A 23,632-nucleotide genomic window follows, 5' to 3' on the forward strand; every position below is an offset into this window, starting at 1 on the left:
AACCAATTCTAAAAAACATGTTAACGCTTTATAGACATGATTATTATAATTGCTTCACCTATCTCTTGTTGGTATGCAGTCATTAGGTCAACCACTATTCATCGACAGTCAATAGTATGACACATGAAAACGGTCGACACGAAAAAGTCAACAATGCGTTTTTTCATGATTTTTTCTCCATGTGTCATACTATTGACCAGCAGTGGTCAACCTTTGGACTGCCGATCTAACGATCCACACACACCCTCTCTTATTTCCCTTTGTGTCTTTATTGTAGTGTTTGTGTTTTTTAACTTGTGGTAACTTCTTCTCCGACATAGAGATATTTTAGGTTTGTCTGTTGTATAAAGCCCCATCCAGTTTGCATTAATAAATATAACGCTACGGAGGAAGATTTACTAACCAATACTTGGATGCAGCCTTTGAACAATAATTTGATGAATACTTGTTTTTTTTGGGACCCGTTATTGGCTAATATCTAGCATTTGGAACAAGTTGTTTGCCTGCTGCATTTGTTAAATCACTGTTTAAAATGGGCACATGCATGAAGTAGCACAGTTGATGTTATGGTCGCATTACTGCTTTAAAGCACTGATGGAGTGAGTGTAAGTCAGAGGGAGGATAATTGTACTTACCTGACCCCTATCTGACATCCCAAAGAAGGGAATCCTGAGTTGGCATCCCCACCGCAGGTCATACGTATGTATCCCCCATTTAATTAAGGTGTAAAAGAGTGTATCGCTTAATACCACTTTTCTGATCTTTTATCCCCAGTTCTAGCTGATGCTAATTTTCCCGTGTCCTCCATAAGCCGCTGTGGACCAGAGCTTATTCGAGCAGATGGTGAGTATTGTAGGATTCTATTGGCCCTGATACACTATGCATGTGATGCCCCTTTTACATACGATATATCGTATGCAATCCCATTCCACGCTGCCGGGAGGCTGTCCGGGTTGGAGGTTGTCTGTGCAGCAGGGCCGGTACCCTGACTCCGATCCGAAGATCATTGATCAGATTGGATGTCAAACACATGTGGTTCGGACACTTTTCAAGCTAATTCTCGACCCAATCAATTTTATTTACTATTCTCAAATGATTCTGTTTATTTTGATGTGAACATCCTGTGGACACAGGTTGATCCGGGCTCTGCCATGCAGAAAGTTAGTGGCATTACTGGGGGGGTTCGGGGGCTGATCAAACCTGAGGGCACACACCAAAAAGTGAGAGGGGTGACAAAGTGCCGGTTCCTCCCCAGTGACAGGAAGTAGAGTGCATCCGGTGAGCAGTTTAGCACCCCGGGGGTCACTGACCAAAGTGATGCCTCTTCACAACTAGCTGCCACCACTAAGCTGGACCCAGCCCACTGATCATCGCCCTGGCTCTGTACCCCACTTGTCCTGTGAGTGGACCCCTTCTGCCAGATCTTTTCTGTATGCTCGGCCGTGGGCTGTCACTAACCTGTTGGACCTGACTGTTGTTCTCCCCGGCTACCTAGCTAGCTGCATTCCACTGCACTTGGGCCTATAAATCAGGTGATATCGCCCCAAAATCGCATGTGTGTGTGTGACCTCCGATCCGATGCATGGTCCCATACGATGACATCCAACCTCCGGCAGCGGGCAGGCAGTGATTTATCACATGTAAAAAATGGCACATCAAGTGCCAAATTGTATGTGAGCCTCCCGGGGAGGGATGTTTAGGCATTTAGAAGGGGGGGTGGGGGGGGGGGGGTGCTAGGCGGCAGGGTACAGGGGTAGGTGTAAGCACAAGTGGAGAGGGTAAGGGTCAGCCTGTGAAAGGGAGGGTTAGAGGTAGCCTGCAAGCAAGGATAGTTAGGTTTAAGGGGCTAGGGGAAGAGGGTCAGGACCAGTGTGGCGGCTCCTGCCTTTAGACTTAAGGGGGCTGTAATTTCCTGGGTACTGCTTGTTGCAAACAGTCATAAATTATTTTCAGGTTATTAGTTTGATTTGCGCTGTACTAGTGTTTGTGTGCATTTACTGTAAATACATGATGTACTCATATTCACACATACACAGGTACAGAGCAAAATACACACTGTTAATCACTTTAATATTAATTAAAGTCATACTTGCCTACCCTCCCGCTTTCAGTGGGAGGCTCCCGCTTATTGCATGAGCCTCCCGCTCCCCCGCAAACCTGTCCGCACCTCTCGATTTTTTTTGTGGGCTTCTATTAACATCTTTACTGCGCATGCGCACGCCAGAGAGGAGGGTCTCGACTCTGCACGCGCCACATGCTGTGTGCACTAAGAGGCAGTCCGTGCAGCAGGAGGAGCAGGAGAGATGTCAGCCAGGGCTTCCCTGATGCTGGCCCCGCCCACCACACAAACACAGTGGGCTCCGTGTATCAGCCCTGCTCTCCTGCTCCTGTTACCGGCTGCTCTGATGCTGTCTCCGCCCATCCATCACACTCTGCCAGTTCCCTCCGAGTCCTCCCTGCACCTCCCAGGAATAGGGAAAAGGTTAGTGCTGTGGTGTACTGGGGGCTGTAATATGAGGAGGGGAATGTGACGTGTACTTTACTTGTGTGTGTGTGTGTGGGGTGGGGTGGGGAGGTGTTCTGTTTAGAATGTAATATGGGGTGGTCTGTGTATCATATAGTATGGGGGCTGTGTATCATGTAATATGGGGTGGTCTGTGTGTCATGTAGTATGGGGGCTGTGTATCATGTAATATGGGGTGGTCTATGTGTGTATCATGTAATATGGGGGGCTGTGTATCGTGTAATATAGGGTGGTCTGTGTATCTTATAGTATGGGGGCTGTGTATCTTATAGTATGGGGTGGTCTGTGTGTCATGTAATATGGGGTGGTCTGTGTGTCATGTAATATGGGGTGGTCTGTGTGTCATGCTGTGTGTCATGTAATATGGGGTAGTCTGTGGGTCATGTAATATGGGGTGGTCTGTGTGTATCATGTAATATCGGGGTCTGTGTATAATGTAATATGGTGCTTTGTATACGGTGCAGGGACAGAGGGAGTGCAGTCAGGGAGCCAGGGCCTGCCCAGCTGCTAGGAAATGGAATGACAGAAATAGGGGTCACTATACTAGTCCATGCCCTCTCCCAGGCCACACCCACATGGCTTGTAGCTCTCTGCCCCATCTTGCAATTTCAAGCACACAAAAGTTGTGAAGTCTGCCATTGCAGAACACACCCCTGTGTGTCAGTAAATGGTTGGTGCCAGACAGCTTTGGCAGGGAGCATGGCACATTTTACTAGCACCCGGAATCTCCCTGAAACTAGTTTTTAAAAGTAGGCAAGTATGATTAAAGTACACAATATGATACTTTTAATAAAGATCTACACAAAATTTTATTAAAATAAAATAAACTTTCTCTTTCAATGGTCCTGGTGACACAGCTTCACATTGGGATGTAGGAGGGTCCGCAGGAGCCAGGCACCTATCCTAAAGCTTTTGGAGGGTAGGCTCCTCCCCTACTGCATCCCAGACTCCTTAGTTCGTGTTAGGTGCCCACTGGAGTGGGTGCTATTCTAAAGGGCTGCAGGAGCAGCCGAAGGAGTAGAGTTAGTTAGGGTTTTTATTATTTTATTAACTTTTACACTAGCTAGGTAGCTACACACTAGGTAACTTTTACACTAGCTAGTGTGAGGATTCTCATTAGTGAATCCTCACACTGCTAGCGCAGCAGGAGCTGACAGAAGCGCGTCCTGTCAGCTCACTGTGCACAAGGGAGACGCTGTCTGGCCTCCCTGTGCAGCGCTTACAGCTTCTTTTAAGAAGCTGCCTGGGCTCCGGAGCGCTCTGAAACCGGCTTCACGCTAGGTGGGGATCATGGGGGACAGGCGCTTCGTGATGGCGGCGGCCATTTTATGCGGAGCTTACACACTGAGCTCCTGATATGAGAGGACAGCAGTGTTGTTACAGGCATGTTCCGAGTGGTCCCCAGCTGAGGGGGAGATACTGGAACTAGGAGATCCTACAATGGGAGCGGCTGTCTGGGGGTAGTTGGCGCCAAAAGTCACAGACCCCGCAGCAGCAGGGACTTGGTCCCTTCCCTCACTCTGTTTTGGCGCCATTCAGAACGTTTGCAGCGGAGCTGAGCTGGCTTACAGATCCTGACAGAGTGATTGGATTTCCTGGGCATCGCTTTCCCCATTCTGAAGACTACAGAAAGCTAAGTGAACTGAGTATATTGGTTCTGTATATAATGTCTGTACATTTAATGCTGTGACTGTGTTAATTGAGAACATCATGTCTGAGCAACAGTCTGTGGTTTTGGGGGAGGGAGCCTTAAATGCATTGAGCGCTTGCAGTGGTTGTACACTGAGATTTGTCCCTGAGCAGATAAGGGGGGCTTATGTATTTATTGCGCTGCTGTGAAACCCATGGGGAGTGAACCCCAGAGGGTAGTGCATCGGAGCTTGCGTGGGCTAAGCCCTGGGCAGGTCTGAAAATGCTTTGGTGCATTACTGGACAGGCAGAGTGATGGCTGGTAACTTCCCTAGACCATTACCATTCTCTCAGCAGTCCTCTAGCTCTTTGCCTCGGACCCAAGACAGATCCTGACTTATTACAGGTCATGCAGGATACTGCTATGGGAATCAGCAAGTTTAAATTACTTGTTGGACAATTTTTATGGTTATTCTGTGGGGACCCCTAAAAGGTCTTATTCAGTGCCATTATTAGCTGCTGATGAGGAAGGAGAGTACACAGACATACCAATCAGGGTGATGTTTCTGAAGAGTCCTCAGCCTCAGGGGTAGAGGATTTTATTACTGCTGTTAAACAGGCATTAAATTTGTCTGTGAAGGATAAACTCCTGCAAAGGTTGTTTTTATGAGACAGCGTAAAGAAACTGATATCTCCCTGCAAAGGGGCCTGGAAAACCCCTGATAAAAGGCTTCAGATACCTAAAAGATTTCTAAGCCTGTACCCCATGCCTGAGGCGCATGCTGACCTCTGGAAAAAAGTCCCAGTGGTAGATGCTTCTGTGGCACGTGTATCAGAGCCACAGGTGGAGCCACTGTGCTACCAGTACAAGGGGTAGCAGCGTTTAAGGACCCCGTAGACAAAAAGCTGGAGGGTAACCTCAAGGCAATATTTGAAGGGGTGGGATACACCCTACGCCCTCTGATTGCTTCAGCCTGGGTCTCTAAGGCCATGATCGTGTGGGCCAGAAATTTGTGCACTATTTTACACGCTGACCCTTGTGTGTTATTGCTTGCAGAGAAGCTTAAAAGCGGCTGCAGAGCATGTATTGGAGTCTGAGAGGAAGCTCTCAAAATGGCTGCCAGAGTTTTCACAGTGTCTGTAAATGCCAGGAGAGTGCTCTGGCTTAAGGCTTGGGAGGCAGGTAATGTGTCTAAGAAAGCCTTAGAGGCATTAGCTTTTAAAGGAAAGCTGTTATTTGCTTCTGAACTGGAAGAGATTATTAAGCAGGCCACAGGTGGCAAAAGTACTTTCCTACCAGTCCCTACAGCCAAGCAGACATCAAGGTTTTCTGCTTTCAGGCCGGCCTTGCGGCCCTCCCCTAGAGGAGGTGCGTCCTTTCGAGGGCAGCCCTTCAGGGGAAAGGTTTCAGTCCTCCAGGGGCAAGGCCCAAAAGTCTAAATTTGGTTCCTTTCATAAGAAACCAAACACAAAAGGAGAGGACAAACCCTCTGCATGACTGCCAAGGGTTTTGCCCGGCGGTGGTCAAGATGGGGGGACATCTGACACTGTTCAAAGACGCATGGGCATTGTTAGACCGGGATTCTTGGGTGTTAGAAATTATAACCCAGGGTTACAGAATTCCCTTCAAAGGTCTTCTTCCAAGAAGATTCATTCCCACGCCAATACCAAAGGAGGCTCGGCTCCGTACAGCTCCCTTGGGAGCGGCTCATTCTCTTTTAGAGAAGGGTGTGGTGATCCCGGTCCCCAGAGCGTAGTGGGAAAAAAGGCTTTCATTCCACTCTGTTTCTGGTGTCCAAACCAGACGGGTCTTTCAGACCGATTCTCAATTTAAAGTCGTTAATTATCCATTTGTGGGTAGACCATTTAAAAATGGAGTCTCTATGGTCAGTGCGGTTAAGCCTGGACCAGGGAGAATTTTTGGCGTCCATGGATGTCCAGGACGCGTACCTTCATGTTCCTGTTCACCCAGGACATCAGGCTCTATTGAGGTTTGAGATAGGAGACCATGCACTTGCAATTCCAGGCGTTGCCCTTCGGCCTGGCCACAGCGCCAAGGGTATTCACCAAGATAATGTCTGTAATGGCGGCTGTGCTTCGACTGAGGGGAATCACGGTGATCCCATATTTGGACGACCTGCTGTTCAGAGCGGAGTCAGCAGACATGTTGAAGAGTCACTTGGCAGAAGCCATCGTGTTTTTTGCAGGCTCACGGCTGGCTTTTAAACTTACAAAAGTCTCAGTTGGTGCCGTCACAGAGACTCCAATTCTTGGGGGTCATTCTGGTTACCCATCTACATCGGGTATTTTTACCGGAGACAAACGCCAGGGATCCGGTTGCCTTAGTCCAGGAGATTCTCAGCTCTCGGAGCACATCAGTATGGAGGTGCCTCAAGCTGCTGGGGAAGATGGTGGCGTCTTTCGAGACGCGGCAGTTTGCCAGGTTCCACTCTCGGGTGTTCCAGTGGAACATTTTGACGGCTTGGTCAGGAAACACACAGACCATGAAATCTGAACAGATAGTGCTGTCTTCGGAAACTCGAGCCTCCCTGAAATGGTGGACAGACGTGGACTCCCTTCAGTGGGGTCGGTCACTGCAGTCCTGGAGCTGGCTGGTAGTCACTACCAACGCCAGTCTCAGGGGCTGGGGGGGCAGTAGTCTTGGACCTGTGTCTGCAGGGCTTGTGGACTCCAGAGGAATCTGCCTTACCGATCAACATCTTGGAACTGAGAGCTGTGTGGAAAGTGATTTCTCTAGCGGGAGACAGATTACAGAGGCTCCCTTTAAGGATTCAGACCGACAACGCCACAGTTGTGGCGTATCTGAATCACCAGGGAGGCACACGCAGCAAACTGGCCATGTGGGAGGTGTCCAGAATCCTCTTGTGGGCGGAACAGAATGTTCCAGCCTTATCAGCTATATTCATACCAGGAGAATATAGAGGCAGACTTTCTGAGCAGGGAGGAGCTGAAGGATGGGGAATGGAGCCTAAATCCTCAGATATTTCATCAAATTACCTTGAAGTGGGGAACCCCGGATGTGGACCTGATGGCATCCAGATTCAACCATCAGGTGCCCAGGTTTTATGCCAGGACGAGGGACCCACTGGCAGAAGCAGTGGATGCCATGACTATCCCCTGGGTGGGGAATCTTCTTTATGTTTTTCCGCTAGTCCCAATGCTGGCGAGAGTGTTGAAAAGGATACAGGCCCAGGCAATTCCAGTGAATTTAGTGGCCCCAGATTGGCCAAGGAGGTCCTGGTACTCGAGGCTTCAGAGATTGTCTGGGGACTCGTGGCGTCTACCTCTGAGGTCAGACCTTCTAAAACAAGGACCGTCCAACCATCTGGATTCAGCTCGATTAATTTTGACGGCCTGGTTGTTGAAACCGCCATTTTGAGGAATAAAGGATTCTCAGAGGCAGTGATTAACACAATGATTAAAGCCATAAAGTCAGTGTCTTCTGCAAATTATTATAGGGTCTGGAAGACCTATATTCGATGGTGTGAAAGACAGAAGTCATACACATCACGCTTTAAATTGGCAAAATTGTTGGAGGTTTTGCAGGTTGGCTTTTCCTCCGGGTTAAGCCTTCAGTCACTCAAAGTACAGATCTCGGCCTTGTCAATTTACTTCCAAAGAAGGATTGCATTGTTAACGGAAGTACTGAACTTCCTGCAGGGGGTGTCTCGATTGAAACCTCCCTACAAGCAACCAGTAGCACCATGGGATTTATCTCTGGTTCTGGAGTGCCTTCAAAAGGCACCTTTTGAACATTACGGTCGGCTGACCTTAGATTCCTTACATGGAAACTGGTATTTTTGTTGGCAGTGGCGTCTGCAAAAAGAGTATCGGAGTTGGGAGCCTTGTCCTGCAAGGCTCCCTTCCTTATATTTCATGATGATAGGGCTGTCCTTCGGACAGTACCCCAATTTTTACCAAAAGTAGTCTCTGCTTTTCATCTAAATCAGGAGTTAGTTCTGCCTGTTTCAACCCCCAGAGGGTTCAAGGAAAAGGGACAAATTGAGGAATTTGGATGTTGTGCACGCCTTGCGCATTTATGTGGACAGAGTTGAAAGTGTCAGAAAGACTGATACTTTGCTTGTTTTGTATGATGTACATAATAATGGTTGGCCTGCTTGTAAGCAGACCGTTGCTAGGTGGTTGCGCTCTATTATAGAGTTTGCATATACTAAAGTTGGTAGGCCTGTGCCAGCCAGGATTAATGCGCATACCACCAGATCAGTCACCACCTCTTGGGCGGTTCCACATGGGGCAACAGCTGAGCAGGTTTGCAGGGCTGCCACTTGGTCTTCTGTTCATACTTTTGCTAAATCCGATAGGTTCCATGAGTTCGCGTCGGTGGACGCATCATTCGGGCGAGCAGTGATGAGAACTGCAGACCTGAGCGTACCCACCCAAAAGGACTGGCTCTGGAACGTCCCAATGTGAAGCTGTGTCACCAGGACCATTGAAAGAGAAAAAGGGATTTTTGTAAGAACTTACCGTTCGAATCCCTTTCTCTGATATGGTCCTGGTGACACAGCGATCCCTCCCTTACGCTCAGTAAGTATGCCAGTGTTCATGATGCTTCATGTTATAATTGGTTGAAAAAGTTAAATTTAAAAATGTGCATATAATGGCCCTTATTCTAATCTGTGCGGCCGGAGCCGCATACGTTGCTCCGGCCGCACAAACCAATCCCCGCCTACAATACGGATCGCCACGGCCGTCCGTACGCGGACGGCTGGCGATCCGCATGAAAATGGTGGGGCGTACGCCTCCACCATGGTGGGAGCTGCCCCCTGCATTCGATGGTCGGCGACCATCGAAGGCAGGGCCGCACGCTCCACCAGCTCCCGCAAGCTTAGACCACACGGACAATCGTCCGTGTGAAAGCTTGTATGGGGGCGGAGAGCTGACATCCGGCGATGTCAGCTTTCCGCCCCCATCACTGGCGTCATAGCCTCATTACCATGCATACGCCCCGCGTTTGCATGGGAACGCCCATGAAACGCTGGGCGTATGCATAGGGTAATGAGGCTATTAAGCCCCTCACGCCCCTATACGCCCCCTTTGCGGCGTATACATTTTTTGTGCGGCGATTTCCCCTGCACATGCGCAGAGTGACCTCTGCGCATGTGCAGAGTGAAAACATCGGCGGTACGGCCGCACGCGGGCCGTACCGCCGAGATCAGAATAAGGGCCAATATGTGCAGGCGTTGTACTGAGTTAATGTATTCCAGTGGCTTTGAAAGATTGAACTGAGGAGTCTGGGATGCAGTAGGGGAGGAGCCTACCCTCCAAAAGCTTTAGGATAGGTGCCTGGCTCCTGCGGACCCTCCTACATCCCAATGTGAAGCTGTGTCACCAGGACCATATCAGAGAAAGGGATTCGAACGGTAAGTTCTTACAAAAATCCCTTTTTCATGCACCTCTCTGGTGCAATCTATACCTTCCTTTTGCTGCATCACACTGAGTGACTCACTGAAGTCTGGGCATGCTCACTGCAGAGAATTGCTTCTGGGCTACACAGACAGCAGCCCATAGAAGCAATGTAGCTCTGCCGATTTGCACAGAATGGCTTCCTGTTGGAAACTATTGCTGTCATCATTCTATGTACCTGCAGCCAAAGAAGGGGAGGAGTTTCCAGCTCTGTGTATGATGAGCAGTAGCAGCTGTCTGTGTCTCTGGTGTTGTGATTTTAACTGGAGGGGCTGCAGTTCTGCAGCCCTATAGCAGGAGCCGCAACTGGTCATTACCCTTAAGGAGCCAGTTTTGGGATTCTCCATATCGGGATGCCGGAGTTGGTCTTTTGATCGCTTGCACCCCCACCACCAGGATATCATGTGTATCCCATTATATAGAGCTATTTTGTTTTCCACTGGTTGTTGAACCTCTGATACAGGAGCACTGGCACAGAATACAGTGTAGCGATGCAGGCTTCATTACATGTGCAGATAAGGCTATAAATTGAATCTTGATGGATGTAATTCACATACCTCCCAACTGTCACGATTACAGCGGGACAGTCCCGATTTTCGGGTCCTGTCCCGCTGTCCCACCCGCGGCAGGCATTGTCCCGCTGCGGGGGGTGGCAGTTGGGATACCCCCTAATCTAATAGAATAGACGTCTATTCTCGTATGAAAATGAGGTTGTGGCTAATTAGCATAAGCCGCACCCTTATTTGCATACGCCCCACCCCCTTTTTGGGCGAGTGTCCCTATTTCCCCAACACAGAAGTTGGGAGGTATGAATTCATAGTACTATTGTAAGCATACAGGCCTGCACCATTTCCCTATTTTATACTAATCTACAGCAGTGTTTCTCATATCTAATTCTCAGGGGACATTAACAGTGCATGTTTTTAGATCACCTCATACAGGGGTAGATGTATGAAGCAGTGATCAGGGAGGAGAAGTGATAAAGTGATTTTAACTTTATCACTGGCCAATCAGCTCCTAACTGTAACTTAACAGTCAGGAGCTGATTGGCCGGTGATAAATTACCAGGCACTTTATCACTTCTCCTCCCTTATCACTGCTTCATACCCCATCTACCCCACAGAAACAAAATAACTCCCCCAAATGTAACTCTCTGTACATGTTACATCAGCCCCCTTACAGTGCACATGGTTTTGTCCATTAAAGAAGAAGTTTGCTTTTGCACACCAACCTGAATCAACCCCAAAGTGTATCTTAAATGTTTTTTTACATCAAAGCCACGTAATGGTACAGTCAGGGCTATTTTTGTGCAGGCTCCAGCAGGAACTGAGGCCCTTATTCTAGTTCACTGTTTCTGACAAAATATTCCTCAGATGGACAAAACCGTGTGCACTGCAGGTGAGGCAGGTGTAAAACCCCACCCAAATCTAATTATCTCTGCACAAGTAACACCTGCCTCACCTGCAGTGCACATGGTTTTGTCCATCTGAGGAATATTTTGTCAGAAACAGTGAACTAGAATAAGGGCCACAGTTCCTGCTGGAGCCTGCACAAAAATAGGCCTGGGTACAGTAGACTGAATATTTTGTACCTTTTGGGTATGTTTAGGATGGAATTAATTATCTGTTTGGCATCTTATTTACTGAAATGGTAGCAGTAATGTTTATTGTAAGTCTGTATCTTTTTGTACACAAGGCTGTATTATTTAATCTTGTTTATTCAAATGCTCAGATTACAAACCTGAAACAGCAAACAGCATAATAAAAAAGGAATGAATTGTGGATAAAACACAGATCAATATACAGAATATAGAAAGGGGGAAACATCAAGGATAAAAGGTGGCTGTGTCTGTCTGGTGGGGTTTAGTATGTGCAGCACACGTAAGGAGGTCCCAAATCTAAAAGGAGGTACAGTTACTGGACTTTGTAGAGAAGATTATTTATTCCATTAGGGAGGCCAATCCCGGTCCTTTTTTTTTCTTCAATGCCAGGATCTTTGGTATTGGTGTCCGGCCGCCACGCTTCACTGGAAACTGCAGTCCTTAAGGGGGTGGACATGCAGGTGCCAGGCTGTGACCCGTGACCTCTAACAGGCTGTGCAGCCCCACAACCTGGTTTCAGGTGGCACCTGAGCCGAGCTGTGCTGCCCAGCAGAAAAGGGTCAAATGCACATGTGCATTTTCATCCCAAAATCCCTGGATTGGAGGTTCCAATCCTGGGATCGATATCCCGGGACGCAGTCGATTCTGGTCTCAGTATTGGCATCCCTATATTCAATATTGTAATTATATTTGACACAAATTACACCATAGTATTGATATGTATATCTAATCTTGCAGTGAGTTATGTATGTACATGTGCATTTATTGCCTGAAATCACTGCTATTTAATAGGTTGAAAAGCATTCTCCATTTCATTGACTGAATTCACCAAGGTTTCTCCAGCTACCCACCAATGATGATAACAGCAGCTAGTGAGCTTCTTGCCATCAATTTGCCAGAGGCCATGAGCAGATGGGAAGAGGATGTATAAACCCTCTGTGACTGCTTTATAGTGTATGTGAAGGATTTCACACCTTATACATTTCTGTGTGGAGTCCTTTTCTCCTAAGATTCATGTTTTTTAAAAGAAAAAATATGTAACTGTTTGAATGCAGTGTAATATGCAGGAAGACAGCAGTGTACTAGTCTATACAGGAAGAAATGGATAAAAAGAAGGAAAAAGAGTTTCCTTCTATTGGATGTGCTCCAACGCATTATGATTACTGCTATAGCTTGCATTAAAATGCTATGTATATGCTAACACTTGTATAGTATAACTTCTGTCTGACATGATGAACTGTTGAAAAACTGTCCCTGTGGTATAGTGGTCTCCTACTTTCTCCCGGCAGCAGCGTCCGCTTCTTCTGGGTCCTAGCAGTGATGTGACAATGACTTTTGATGTGGGCCCAGGGCAGGCAACAGGGGGGTCAAAGGGGACAACTGTACCGGGCCCCAAGCTTGTGAGGGGCCCAAAGGTTTTGAGGAGCTCAGGGGATGTAAGCATGGCTGCGGCAGTGCAGTACCTAGCAATGGTTGATAAAGGCACCCGCCTCGTTTCCTATGAGGGTACTTGCCTGGAATCCCCTCCGGTAGTGAATATTAATTATGTTTCTTTTGTAACAATTTAAAAAACACGTTCAATATGTAGTATACCAAAAATGTTCTGCTCAAGGGGGCGGGGTATTGGGCCCCCCAGAAATATCAGTGTACCGAGCCCCAAAATTTCTGTTGCCAGCCCTGTGTGGGCCTGATGCTGCAGCATTCCAGTGAGCATTTAATTACCTAGTAACTTACCCTCCTGACTTTGCTGCAGCTAGCATCTTGCATAAATTGACACGCCCCCTTGTCTTGTCCGGGTCCCCATCCCATAGCAATAATAGCACTTCCGAAACCAGTGTATGTTTTCCATGTACTAGCAGGCAGATACAGAAACACGTTGATGATGACTACAGCACTTGGGACTATATTTGTGTGTCGTTTCTTGGCAGGTTTCAGCTGCATATTTAAATCAATTCTCCCCCAGGTACCTGCTCGCAATGCAGTTTAATTACAGTTGTTTTAAGGTTTTTCATGAAGTGTAAATTATAACTTTGTAATGTTTCTTTCATATAGGTTTGGGGATCCCTAGGCTTTTGGAAGCCATATTGCAGCTCTTCCCAATGGATACCTACGTCCCAAGACCTGTGAGTCCCATGTTGTACGTAGTAGGAAATTGATGTGTGTAAATTGCCATGTATGTATATTATTCATGTTTTGTTCCGTCTGTAGAATACTACCTTTTAAGTTGCAAGAGGATGTAAGAATATAACCTTAGTTTTTGTATCAGTGGCGCTGCCACAAGTCTGACAATGCTGCAAAGTATTTTTTTTTTTCTATCTGTTTCGCTTAAAAAAAGAAGCATGTAAAAGTAAACTCAATTAAAACTTCTCTGAAGATATATTCCTAAGCAGCAGAATTACCTCACTAATGGCCATTTTTATCACTGTCTGCATCTCTGATGTGGATAGAATAAATACAACCAAATCTGCAATGTGATAATCGAATACATCGCAAGGATGTATCAATTATTGCATGCAGGGGCAGAGCTTGTAAGAAATCCACTTACCACAATTCTCAGGGTATAATTGGTAATTGCGCCCCACGCATGTCCCCGCTGGCTACCCCCACCCCTCCCATGTGACCCACCCTCCACTGATTACACTGACACTTCCCTGCAGCCATGACCAATATCCAGTGATCCCTAAGGGCAGGCAGTCATCTAATCCTTTGCTCCACTGTAGCCCCCCCGGTGCTGTAAAGTGAGATGCTGTTTACAGCATCACTTTATTGCACCATTGGTAACAGGTGCCAGACAGTTTACCGACAGTAGGGATCCCGACTACCCCCCGACGGCCACGGCTATTCTCCCTCGTGGGGGTCCATGGAGGAAGAATAGAATAGTTGGTGAGCATAGCGAGCCACCGAGCCCGCAAGGGGCTCTGTAGCGCTCGCCCCGCTGTCTGAGTCCGCCCAGTCGGGATCCCGACGTCGGGCTAATGACTGTTGGGACCATATACCACTCCCTTGGTAACAGCTGGAACACCACAATCTGATGACGTCACTAGATCACCGGTCCCTGGGTTCAGGTATTAATTTTGTTCTATTCTAAATGCTTATTTAAGGGCTTGGACATTACATTTAAATTCTGGGGGTAATAAAATATTGTTAAAAACACCCTTGTTTAACATTATTGTAGTAACAATAATTTTGATAAATATACCTATAAATGAATGTTTTACATTGTAACAATAAGTAGTCTAGTCACATAATAAATGTACAGTGACGAGTAGCAAATCTGTTTTTATGTTGCCATTTTATTGCTTTACTACACTGTGCCTTGTGCACTATGGACCTGACTTACAGTCTGCATACAGTGAATTCAGCTCTTATACACCACATTCTGCCATGTTTTCCTGCACATTCACTGGAAAACATGGAATTTAGAACACAACATAGATTGCTCTTGCACTTCCTGACACCTGCGAGGTTATTGGGTTTGAGCAGAACTCAAGTGCGGTAGTGCGGTAGATATGTACAAGTATGACTGACGATGCATCCCACTTATCCAGATGTAACTGTTCCCTTTCACATGTACTTCACTTGACCTCTGATGTAAAAGAAATGCTGATGATGAAGCATGTGTCATGTGTCTAAACTGGTAATTGAAACTTGCTTCAGTGGCCTCTTTATAATAATAATTGTAATGCTATTTTTATATAGTGCAATTCTCTCAATATGATTGCAAATTATTTTACATTTGAAGATTAAAAGTTAACATTTAGGACCTCATTTAATAATTAGTTATATGCCTTTTATGATTCCATTCTAATATTAAATGGTGCTCCAACCAATCGGCTCTTAAATTCCATGTTGTGGCTGTGCTTGAGAAATGACGGTTAGGAGTTAGCTGGTTGATGTAGTGTTCATTCTATCACCCGCCATCTTTGAAAACCCATGCAGTTCATCTGCCCTGCCTGGGGTGTCGCTGTCTGCAGTGGTGTTTCAAGCACAGTGTGGTCTGTATATCAGCACTGATATGCAAACCAGACCTGTGCTAGAAACACCACAGAAGACAGCGACACCCCAGGCCGGGAACAGGAACTGCATGGGTTTTCAAAGCTGGCGGGTGCTAGAATGAACACTATTGGTGTATATATATATGTACACTTTATCATTTTCAAAGGCTTAGAATATGTGCCTCATTATTAAATGGGGCCCTAAATTATTAACAGACTACAGAGAATGTTTTGCTAGTTTTGCATGAACTGTGTATTACAGTGAGGCCTACAGCAAGTGGCCTCGTGCGGAGATTGGAGCAATAAATAAAATAGAAAAATAGCACTTTCATTTGTTGTTCTAAGGGATCTTAGAAATGGCTGGCGTTCATTAAATGACTGGGCATGCTGGCTCTTGTAGAACAAACTGATGCCAATATGCTCATTACTTTCGATACCTTTTACAAAGAGTTTTGGATTGCATCTTCAATGAATGAATGGATGTTGTATTTTGGAGCAGGCAGCTGTGATGGACCTAGTGGATAGTGATAAAGATAAGGGCCTGAAGACGCCAGTGTGGGATGAGTACAGGACGCTGTTGTTCAAAGCCAACTGTTTGGTGAGTGTAACTTTGCAAGTTCTAATTGAGTGAGTATTATCTGTTAGAGCAGTGGTTCCCAAACTGTGTGCCGTGGCTCCCTGGGGTGCCTCGGGACACATGCAGGGGTGCCGCAGCTTGGTGGTCCAGGACCAACTCAAATTATTAATGGTTAATTATTTAGGAGCAAAACCAGTGCTGGTGGCTGCCAATCATAGAATATGTACAAACAGAAGCAAATCCTGCCCTTTACCACATAACTGACCCTAAGAATCGCATATAAACCCAATCTAATTCATTTTTTTGGACCTAGGGGTGCCGTGAAAAAAATTCTGATTCTCTAGGGTGTCGTGAATCAAAAAAGATTGGGAACCTCTGCGTTAGAGGGTCAGGTTTTGCTTCAATGCTAATCAGAGAGGCAAAGTCGTTCTTACACTTCTGAAAAATACATTGTTTTCAGTAATGGTCCTTAGAGCCGCAATCCAATTTATTATTTCCATTTCTGCTGAACTGCTCTATGATGCCGCAGGAACCGCATGCTCAAAATGTCTTCCAGGGGCTCTTTCAGAATATTGATTTCTTACCTTTGTTCTCCTCATAGAACTTCCTGTATTGCTTAACATTTTTCACTTTTTCATTTTGATGCATTTGCTTTGCATCTGTATTTATTGTGTTACTGATACTGGATGAGCCTACTACATCTTACTACCCTGTTTCTATGCAATGCATGCTATTACTGCGTACTTGCCAGCGATTGTAGTGCCATGTCAATTTATGCCTTCTTTTTCTTTCCTTCATCTGTGGCACACTGCATAACAGTGGGGTTAGTGAGGGATAGAGGTATCAGCATTTGATTAGCTAAAGGTTTTGTTTATTTTTTTTAGAGCTATTAAAGCTCCTCCCCTCCAACATCTCCTCAGTTTTCATTAAGTGCTGAAGTAGTAGGTCATGCCAGCAACGAGTAGCTCTGTATATATTTTTTTCACGCTGTTCTGCTTCCTCTAAGGCTCCTAGGGCTCAGTACAGTACTCTGGTGTATATTCCATTAGAATCATCTCCTTATCTTTATCAGAGGTTTCATGGAACTCCAGGCAGCATGTTATGTCAAGGACTACAGGACTTGCCAACTGGCCCACACTACAGTGACCACAAGTTTTGCCACAGCTGAGTACCTATGGGTCCACTCGGTAAAGAACCACATCTGGTGTGCTCCTGGACAGACAGGCAATGCTGGGCTGGAAGGGAGAGCAGTGACACCACCGATGATCCAAGCAACTTTGCGGCAGGTAGAGAGGTAGCGTGCTGAGGACTCCGGCAGGGATAGGCGGGTAAACAAGCTCCCCAGAATGCAATGAGCAGCATTACAGAATAACGTCAGCCGAATACAGGAACTGCAGACTGGACCAGACCACTCTGCCTATGGGAAGGAGGTGTGCTGGTTTTTCTGCAACAGGTCCCTCCCTCAGTTTGTGTCCAAAATAGAGCAAATACCCTGTGAGGATCGACGGAGCACATCGCTAACGACCCGCGAGAGCACACATTGTTAATGATATAGTGAGCACATACTAGATGATATACACAATAATGTTGTTACGATATGTTGTTATTGTGCATATGGTGTAATACAACACCTAGTGTGTACACACCTTTTAGTCTTGTAAAAGACAATGAAAGTAGAGAGAGAAATGGATTTTCTGAGTCCATGGTTTTTTTTTTTCTGAAGAAGGTCCGTTGTATAATTCAGATTTGAAGAATCTCTTTCATTTTGAAGACTGTGTTGGTGCACACAACTGATTTATTCAAGCCACAAAAGTTAAATAACAATTCTGTTTCCCCACATCTGTACAATTATGTGAATTCATTACAGAACCGTTGGAAAATCCTGAATGGAAGTTGAAGGTACAATGTATCCTACACCCGATAGTGATAATCTGCATAGAGAACAGCCCCCTATAGTAGATATTCCTATAGCAAGATTATTTTAGGCCAAGCACCCCCCGATTCCAGGTGGTGCCTCCCTCAAAGACTCTGATCATAAAATTACGTTTAAATCCACTGTTATAGCAGCAGGTGCCTAGAATGGCTTCTGCTTGGGTAGAAAAAGCTATGGAGATGTGGAATGACATGCTGGTTGAATACATTCAGGCAAATTCATTTAAAGTCTCAGTTGTCCTCTAGAGCAGAACAGCTCAGAGTAGGAGTAGAATACTTAGGTGAGGCTGCTTGAGACACTTCTGATATACAATCTTCAGCCACTGTGCTATGACACACTAGCATGCCTTGCGTTGTTCTCAAATGTGTCCTGAGAAGCCGCTGATTTGATTAAAGGCGAAGAAATGCGTTGAGTGAAAAGACTTTCCATTTCACTGGCCAGAATCGATACCCAGGTCCGGAGGCAATCTGGGATAAGCCCGCACAATAGGATTGCACCAGCGGCAGAGGACACCACTGAAGCTTGGGAAACCTTTCCTCTGCCCTTACATTTGTTGTGCTTAAAAAAAAATGTGACCACAAAATCATTACTAATGCCCCGTTCTTACTGCTGCAAAAACCCGGGCAAGCAGTAATTTCCCGTGTCCTGTCTCAGTGTGAAAGGGTGTTTGTGAAATTCCCGGGTGTTATGCCCTGGGAATTACACACGGGTTTTTTGCAGGGTTTTTCCTGGCTAATACACGGGTGTATGGCAGTGTGAACAGACTAGACCCGGGTTTTTCTCACAAAATACAAAAAAGCAAGTTTATTGCATTGCTCAAAGCTGCTTTTTAAACATCCAATCAAAGCTGCTCTTAGATGCCACACACTTGATGGCAGGCATACCAGGGGAAGCAGTGTGAACGGGGCAGACACGGGAATTTCCCGGGTCTAAGGTGCAGTACGAATCGGCTCTGTAGAGCTGAGATGCTCTGTGCCCCGCCAAAAACATGGGAACAAAAACCTGGGATTTTACAGGGGCGGCAATGAGAACGTAGCATAAATTCTTCATTGCATCCTGGTCTATACATTATACACATACCTTGCATTACATTTTTATATATATATCTATAAAAATACAGTATGGACCTCGTATTGCGCTAACAGATATCTGCTGCTACTCCGATAAGGCTCCCCTGTTAGTGGGAGTCAGATGAAAGGTACAAAAAAAGGGGTTTATATCGGAGAGCGCTGAAAAATGTGTACCACCTAGTCACTTCAGTACAATATAAAACACTTGTAAAATGGTGTAGCGACAGTTGATAATTGTCCCTTTCCCGAATGAGACGTGGAAATCGATTCAAGATAAAAAGTTCTTTATTGAAACCCTTCAATAAAGAACTTTTTATCTTGAATCGATTTCCACGTCTCATTCGGGAAAGGGACAATTATCAACTGTCGCTACACCATTTTACAAGTGTTTTATATTGTACTGAAGTGACTAGGTGGTACACATTTTTCAGCGCTCTCCGATATAAACCCCTATATATATATATATATATATATATATATATATATATATATATATATATATATTATATAGAAAAAAACAGGAATAGGTGCGCTGGCACCTTTGCTCAAACAGAGCTGTTTTACACAGTTCACAGTCTATAGGCACGTGTCCTCAAATTCTGGACCGTCGCTCCTCTTCCTCGCTCCCAATTCCCAAGGGGAGATCACCAACACTTCTCTACAACAACAGAAGAAAAGGGCGCCCAATGGTGCAGTATCAACATCAAAGATATATATATATATATATATATATATATATATATATATATATATATATATATATATATATATATATATATATATATATATATGACAAGAAAAAGATATAGAGGTGCGCTGGCAGTTTCACAGATAATGTGTGCACATGAATATATAATGACGAATTTTTTTTTTTTTTTTATATATTCATGTGCACACATTATCTGTGAAACTGCCAGCGCACCTCTATATCTTTTTCTTGTCTTTATGTCTACAATATACCTCTATTAACAGCGAGGTATCTAGAGGTGCTGCGAACCTTAGAGCGCAGACAGGGCCCCAACCCCCCTTTTTTATATATATATATATATATATATATATATATATATATATATATATATATATATATATATATATATATATATATATATATATATATATATATATATATATATATATATATATATATATATATATATATATATATACAGGTTGAGTATCCCTTATCCAAAATGCTCGGGACCAGGAGAATTTTGGATAACGGATTATTCCGTATTTCGGAATATTTTAATATTTCAATGATGTATTTTGAAGTATCTTGCATTTATGCTGTATAAACACATAATATACACAAGGAAAGGTGGGGAAGGGCCCGCACAGCTTGATTGATTTAGATTAATTAATCAAATTTTGTGTTGTAACCAACATCAAAACCACATGGTAATAACTACTGGTGGTTATTTGGTTGGTGGTGCGCCCTGCGTTCAGTAGCTATAACTGAGGGTGGGTTTGTTTTGTTTGCAAGAAGCAAAACAAAGAAAGCAAACGCTTTTTGGGCGCACTCTTTAGAAAAATGTATAGATGATTTTTTTTAAAACATAACTTTTATTGTGGACTTGTTAAAATAGGACGGCATGGCGCATCAGTACATTAAACATCGTTCTGCATGTGCAATTCGTTTAGTTTTTGTTGTGTGGTACTTTAAGATATTAAATATTAAATTATATCTCAATGATTTGAAAAAGATGGCCACACATATAATTTGTCATTCATTGCATATAGTCATCAAAGGTATAGTGACCTGAGTGACCAAAGGTGGCAAAAATGAGTTATAGGTCCCCAACTGTAGAAACAGATGGGGTTTCAGTGACCCCACGTTACTGGATAAATCTAATCAAAAATTACTGCCTAGGTTGGCATATATAGTGAAAAAGTTGCTGCCTGAATTGGCAAAACAATATGAAATGAAGCAGTAGGCGGCTCCTGTGCTGTCAGTCAGTTGACTTGGATACCTAAAACAAAATACCACACCTGGACTTCTCCAGGGGTCACCCACCTGGATACTGCCCTGGCCCTTCACTGCTTGGCTTCCAAGTTCGAAATGGGTTTGGGCAACCCAGTGAGGTATGGTGGTACACTCGTTACGAGTTGGGTCACGACCCGACAGCTCAGGTTAACTGCTTAATATCACTATTAATTATGGATATTGGGCCCAAAAAAAGTTGGGGCAGAAAAAAATATATATATACACTTGGTAAAATATAGGTATGGGTATAGGTATATAAGTCTCTCACCAAAGATTATAGGAGCTTAGACATGCACTCAGAAATTCAATAGCTGGTAGCTAGTGACAAATTGAAACGCAGTTAGATACACTATCTGAAAAAGATTATTATGTAGCACCTTGCTGATTGATGTAGTGGAGTAGTTTAAGTCACAGCTGCGTACAATATGAAGGAATGGCAAATGGTTGGTACATAGCAGTTTTTCACAGAAATGTGACAGATACAGGAATATCAGATTGGCTCCTCCGGAGACAATATATAAATAGAGCCGGTACCGTTAGCTATCACCCTATAGAAAATACGTGGCAATCATTTATATTGCGTTGGTGTCTTAAGGCAAAAGATACAATGTAACAGGGATAGCAGTGATGATAATATTGGAGTGTACCACAATTGCGGTCACTCCGGTACCTGATCCTTGTAGTGCACAGGGGAGGCTGGCTGCTCTGCTGGTGTACGTTGCCCTCAGCCGGCAATTGGCTGGGCGGGTGACACTGTCCGTCCGGATGTTAGGGGTGCGCTGTCCAAGGCAGCTGATGGTGAGGTCACTGGCCGCCGAGTGCCGCGGCTAGCACAAGGGAGCCGATTGTTGGATGGTGTAACAGCGGGAATTCGCTGTTTAGCTCGGGGGGTGGTGAGGGAGCACAGGTCCGTCTTCTGGCTTCTGTAGGTAACGTGGGGCGCTGGGTAGAACACGTGTTTCGCCTCCGTTGGCTTCTTCATGCAGCGCCATCTTGTTTGAGGGCAGCTGCCCTTTATTCTGTTTCCTGACCAATTGTTAAGCAACAACCTTTGATTGACAGTTTATGGAGCCAATGGCTCATGATGGGTATTGCTGAGTGTCAGTTCTCAGCTGTTTATCGTTACTTTTGCTAAATTTGGGTATTAGAGGACTGGTTGTTCATGTGAATACCGAAATGGTGTAATACTATGTACATGAGGAACTTATAATAGTACCTTTTTTTTGGTGATTAAAAAAGTTTTTTTATATTTAGATAATTGTAAATTATTTAATATATTTTAATTTTATGGTTTTTATAAATTATTTTGTATTTTGTAATTTTTTATTAATATTTTTATTTTTATGGTTTTTATTTAAGGTACTTTTCTTAAGGTGTTGGATTGCTGTTTGTTATACTTATAACTAATGAGTTGTTATTATTAGTTTTAGGTTATTACTGCTTGAATGGAGGAGGTAGAACTGAAACCTTATACATATGGTGCCATTGTGATGGGGCAGATTGTACAGAAGACCTTAGATGGTGCGTAATGAATGAGATCAACATGGGGGGGGGGGAGAGAGAAAAAGAGAGAGGAGAGGAGACCCATGAAAAAGGGTTAGGTATTAAGCGACCTAAAAAGGGCCTGGATCTATGGTATATATAGGGGTGGCTTGAGGATTTTTTTAGATTACCATAATTCCCTGTTTAGGGCTGCTGTGGTAGTGCCTGTGTTGTGCCACCACTTAGGAAGTGTTGTAGTGAACGTGCTGGTTTGACACGTTGGTGGCTTCCATGAGGCTGTGAATAGGTGACTGTGAATATGAAGTATTCTGTTAAATTTATGAAAATTGCCAAAAAGTATAGTGAAAGTTGACGCACTGGTGATAGGGACCGTACGGGTCTGGGGTGCATGATCACATAAGATGTGGTAAATCCAAAATAAATTAGACTTAGAAATGCAAATGATAAACTGTGAAAAATCGTGAAAAATTAACACAAAGGAAAAAATGAAGTGTAGAACATAGTGATGTGGGTGGGTATGGTGACAGTTAGGTGAGGTAGGTGACACCTTGTGGATGTGATGGTTGAATGGTTATGTACTGGTTAGTGGAAGGCCTGTCAATTATGGCCTTGATTGTTTGGACTTATTGATGAAGGTTAGATTATTTAATCATTTGAGAAAGGATCCATATTTAATGTCCTCATTTAGACCGTGTGGTGCTAGTGATCCCAGGCGAAAAATCCATTTGCTCTCTTTTTGGAGTAATGTTATATTGAGGTCTCCTCCTCTTTGGCCCAGATGAATCTGTTCCAGACCACAAATGGAGAAACCCTTGGGTTTCCCATTATGAGCTCGATGAAAATGTCTGGCCACTGTAGTTAGTTGTTTCATTTTCTGAATGTCGGTGGGGGCATTTCGAATATTGCCCAAATGCTCCAGAGCTCTCAACTTCAACATCCGTGAGGTCATTCCTACGTATCGCATGTTGCACTCGCATGTGATGCAATATATTACATTTTTGCTTTTGCAATTAAAGTAATCGTTGATGGTAATGGTCTGATCATGTTTGTCCATTATCTCTTTGGTCTTTTTGATATATTGACATATCTTGCAGTTACCACATGGATAGCTCCCTTTAGGTAGAGTGGTTCTAGATTTCTCTCTTGTGAGGTGACTCCGTACAAGTTGGTCTTTGAGGTTTGGGGCCCGCCTCCAGCTCATATCTACCGTTGGTTTCAAGTTGGCTGCCAAATCACCATCACTCATGATGATAGGCCAATGTTTTTGGATAATGTCTTTTATTTGTCGCCATTGAGAACAGAAGTTACCAACAAATCTGATGGTTTTATCTGTGGTTTTTGACGGGGATTGTGTGTTCTGAAATAGGATTCT

The 23,632-nt window shown here is 44.5% G+C and overlaps 1 protein-coding gene and 1 pseudogene across 4 annotated transcripts in view; one reads left to right on the plus strand and one right to left on the minus strand.

Annotated features, from left to right (window-relative positions):
* The window catches only part of FUOM (fucose mutarotase), an 88,811-nt gene that overhangs the window by 48,569 nt on the left and 16,610 nt on the right, over positions 1-23,632 (plus strand). For all 4 annotated transcript variants that reach the window (XM_083146164.1, XM_083146162.1, XM_083146163.1 and 1 more), the window contains 3 exons: positions 775-843; positions 13,251-13,321; positions 15,693-15,791. In XM_083146164.1, the coding sequence (XP_083002290.1) occupies positions 775-843; positions 13,251-13,321; positions 15,693-15,791 (239 nt within the window). The remainder of the gene's footprint in view (positions 1-774; positions 844-13,250; positions 13,322-15,692; positions 15,792-23,632) is intronic.
* Positions 20,751-20,869, minus strand: LOC146011740 (5S ribosomal RNA; annotated as a pseudogene).

This window comes from Crinia signifera, chromosome 6, assembly GCF_055691185.1.
Source record: "Crinia signifera chromosome 6, ASM5569118v1, whole genome shotgun sequence".
NCBI classification, from domain to species: domain Eukaryota; kingdom Metazoa; phylum Chordata; class Amphibia; order Anura; family Myobatrachidae; genus Crinia; species Crinia signifera.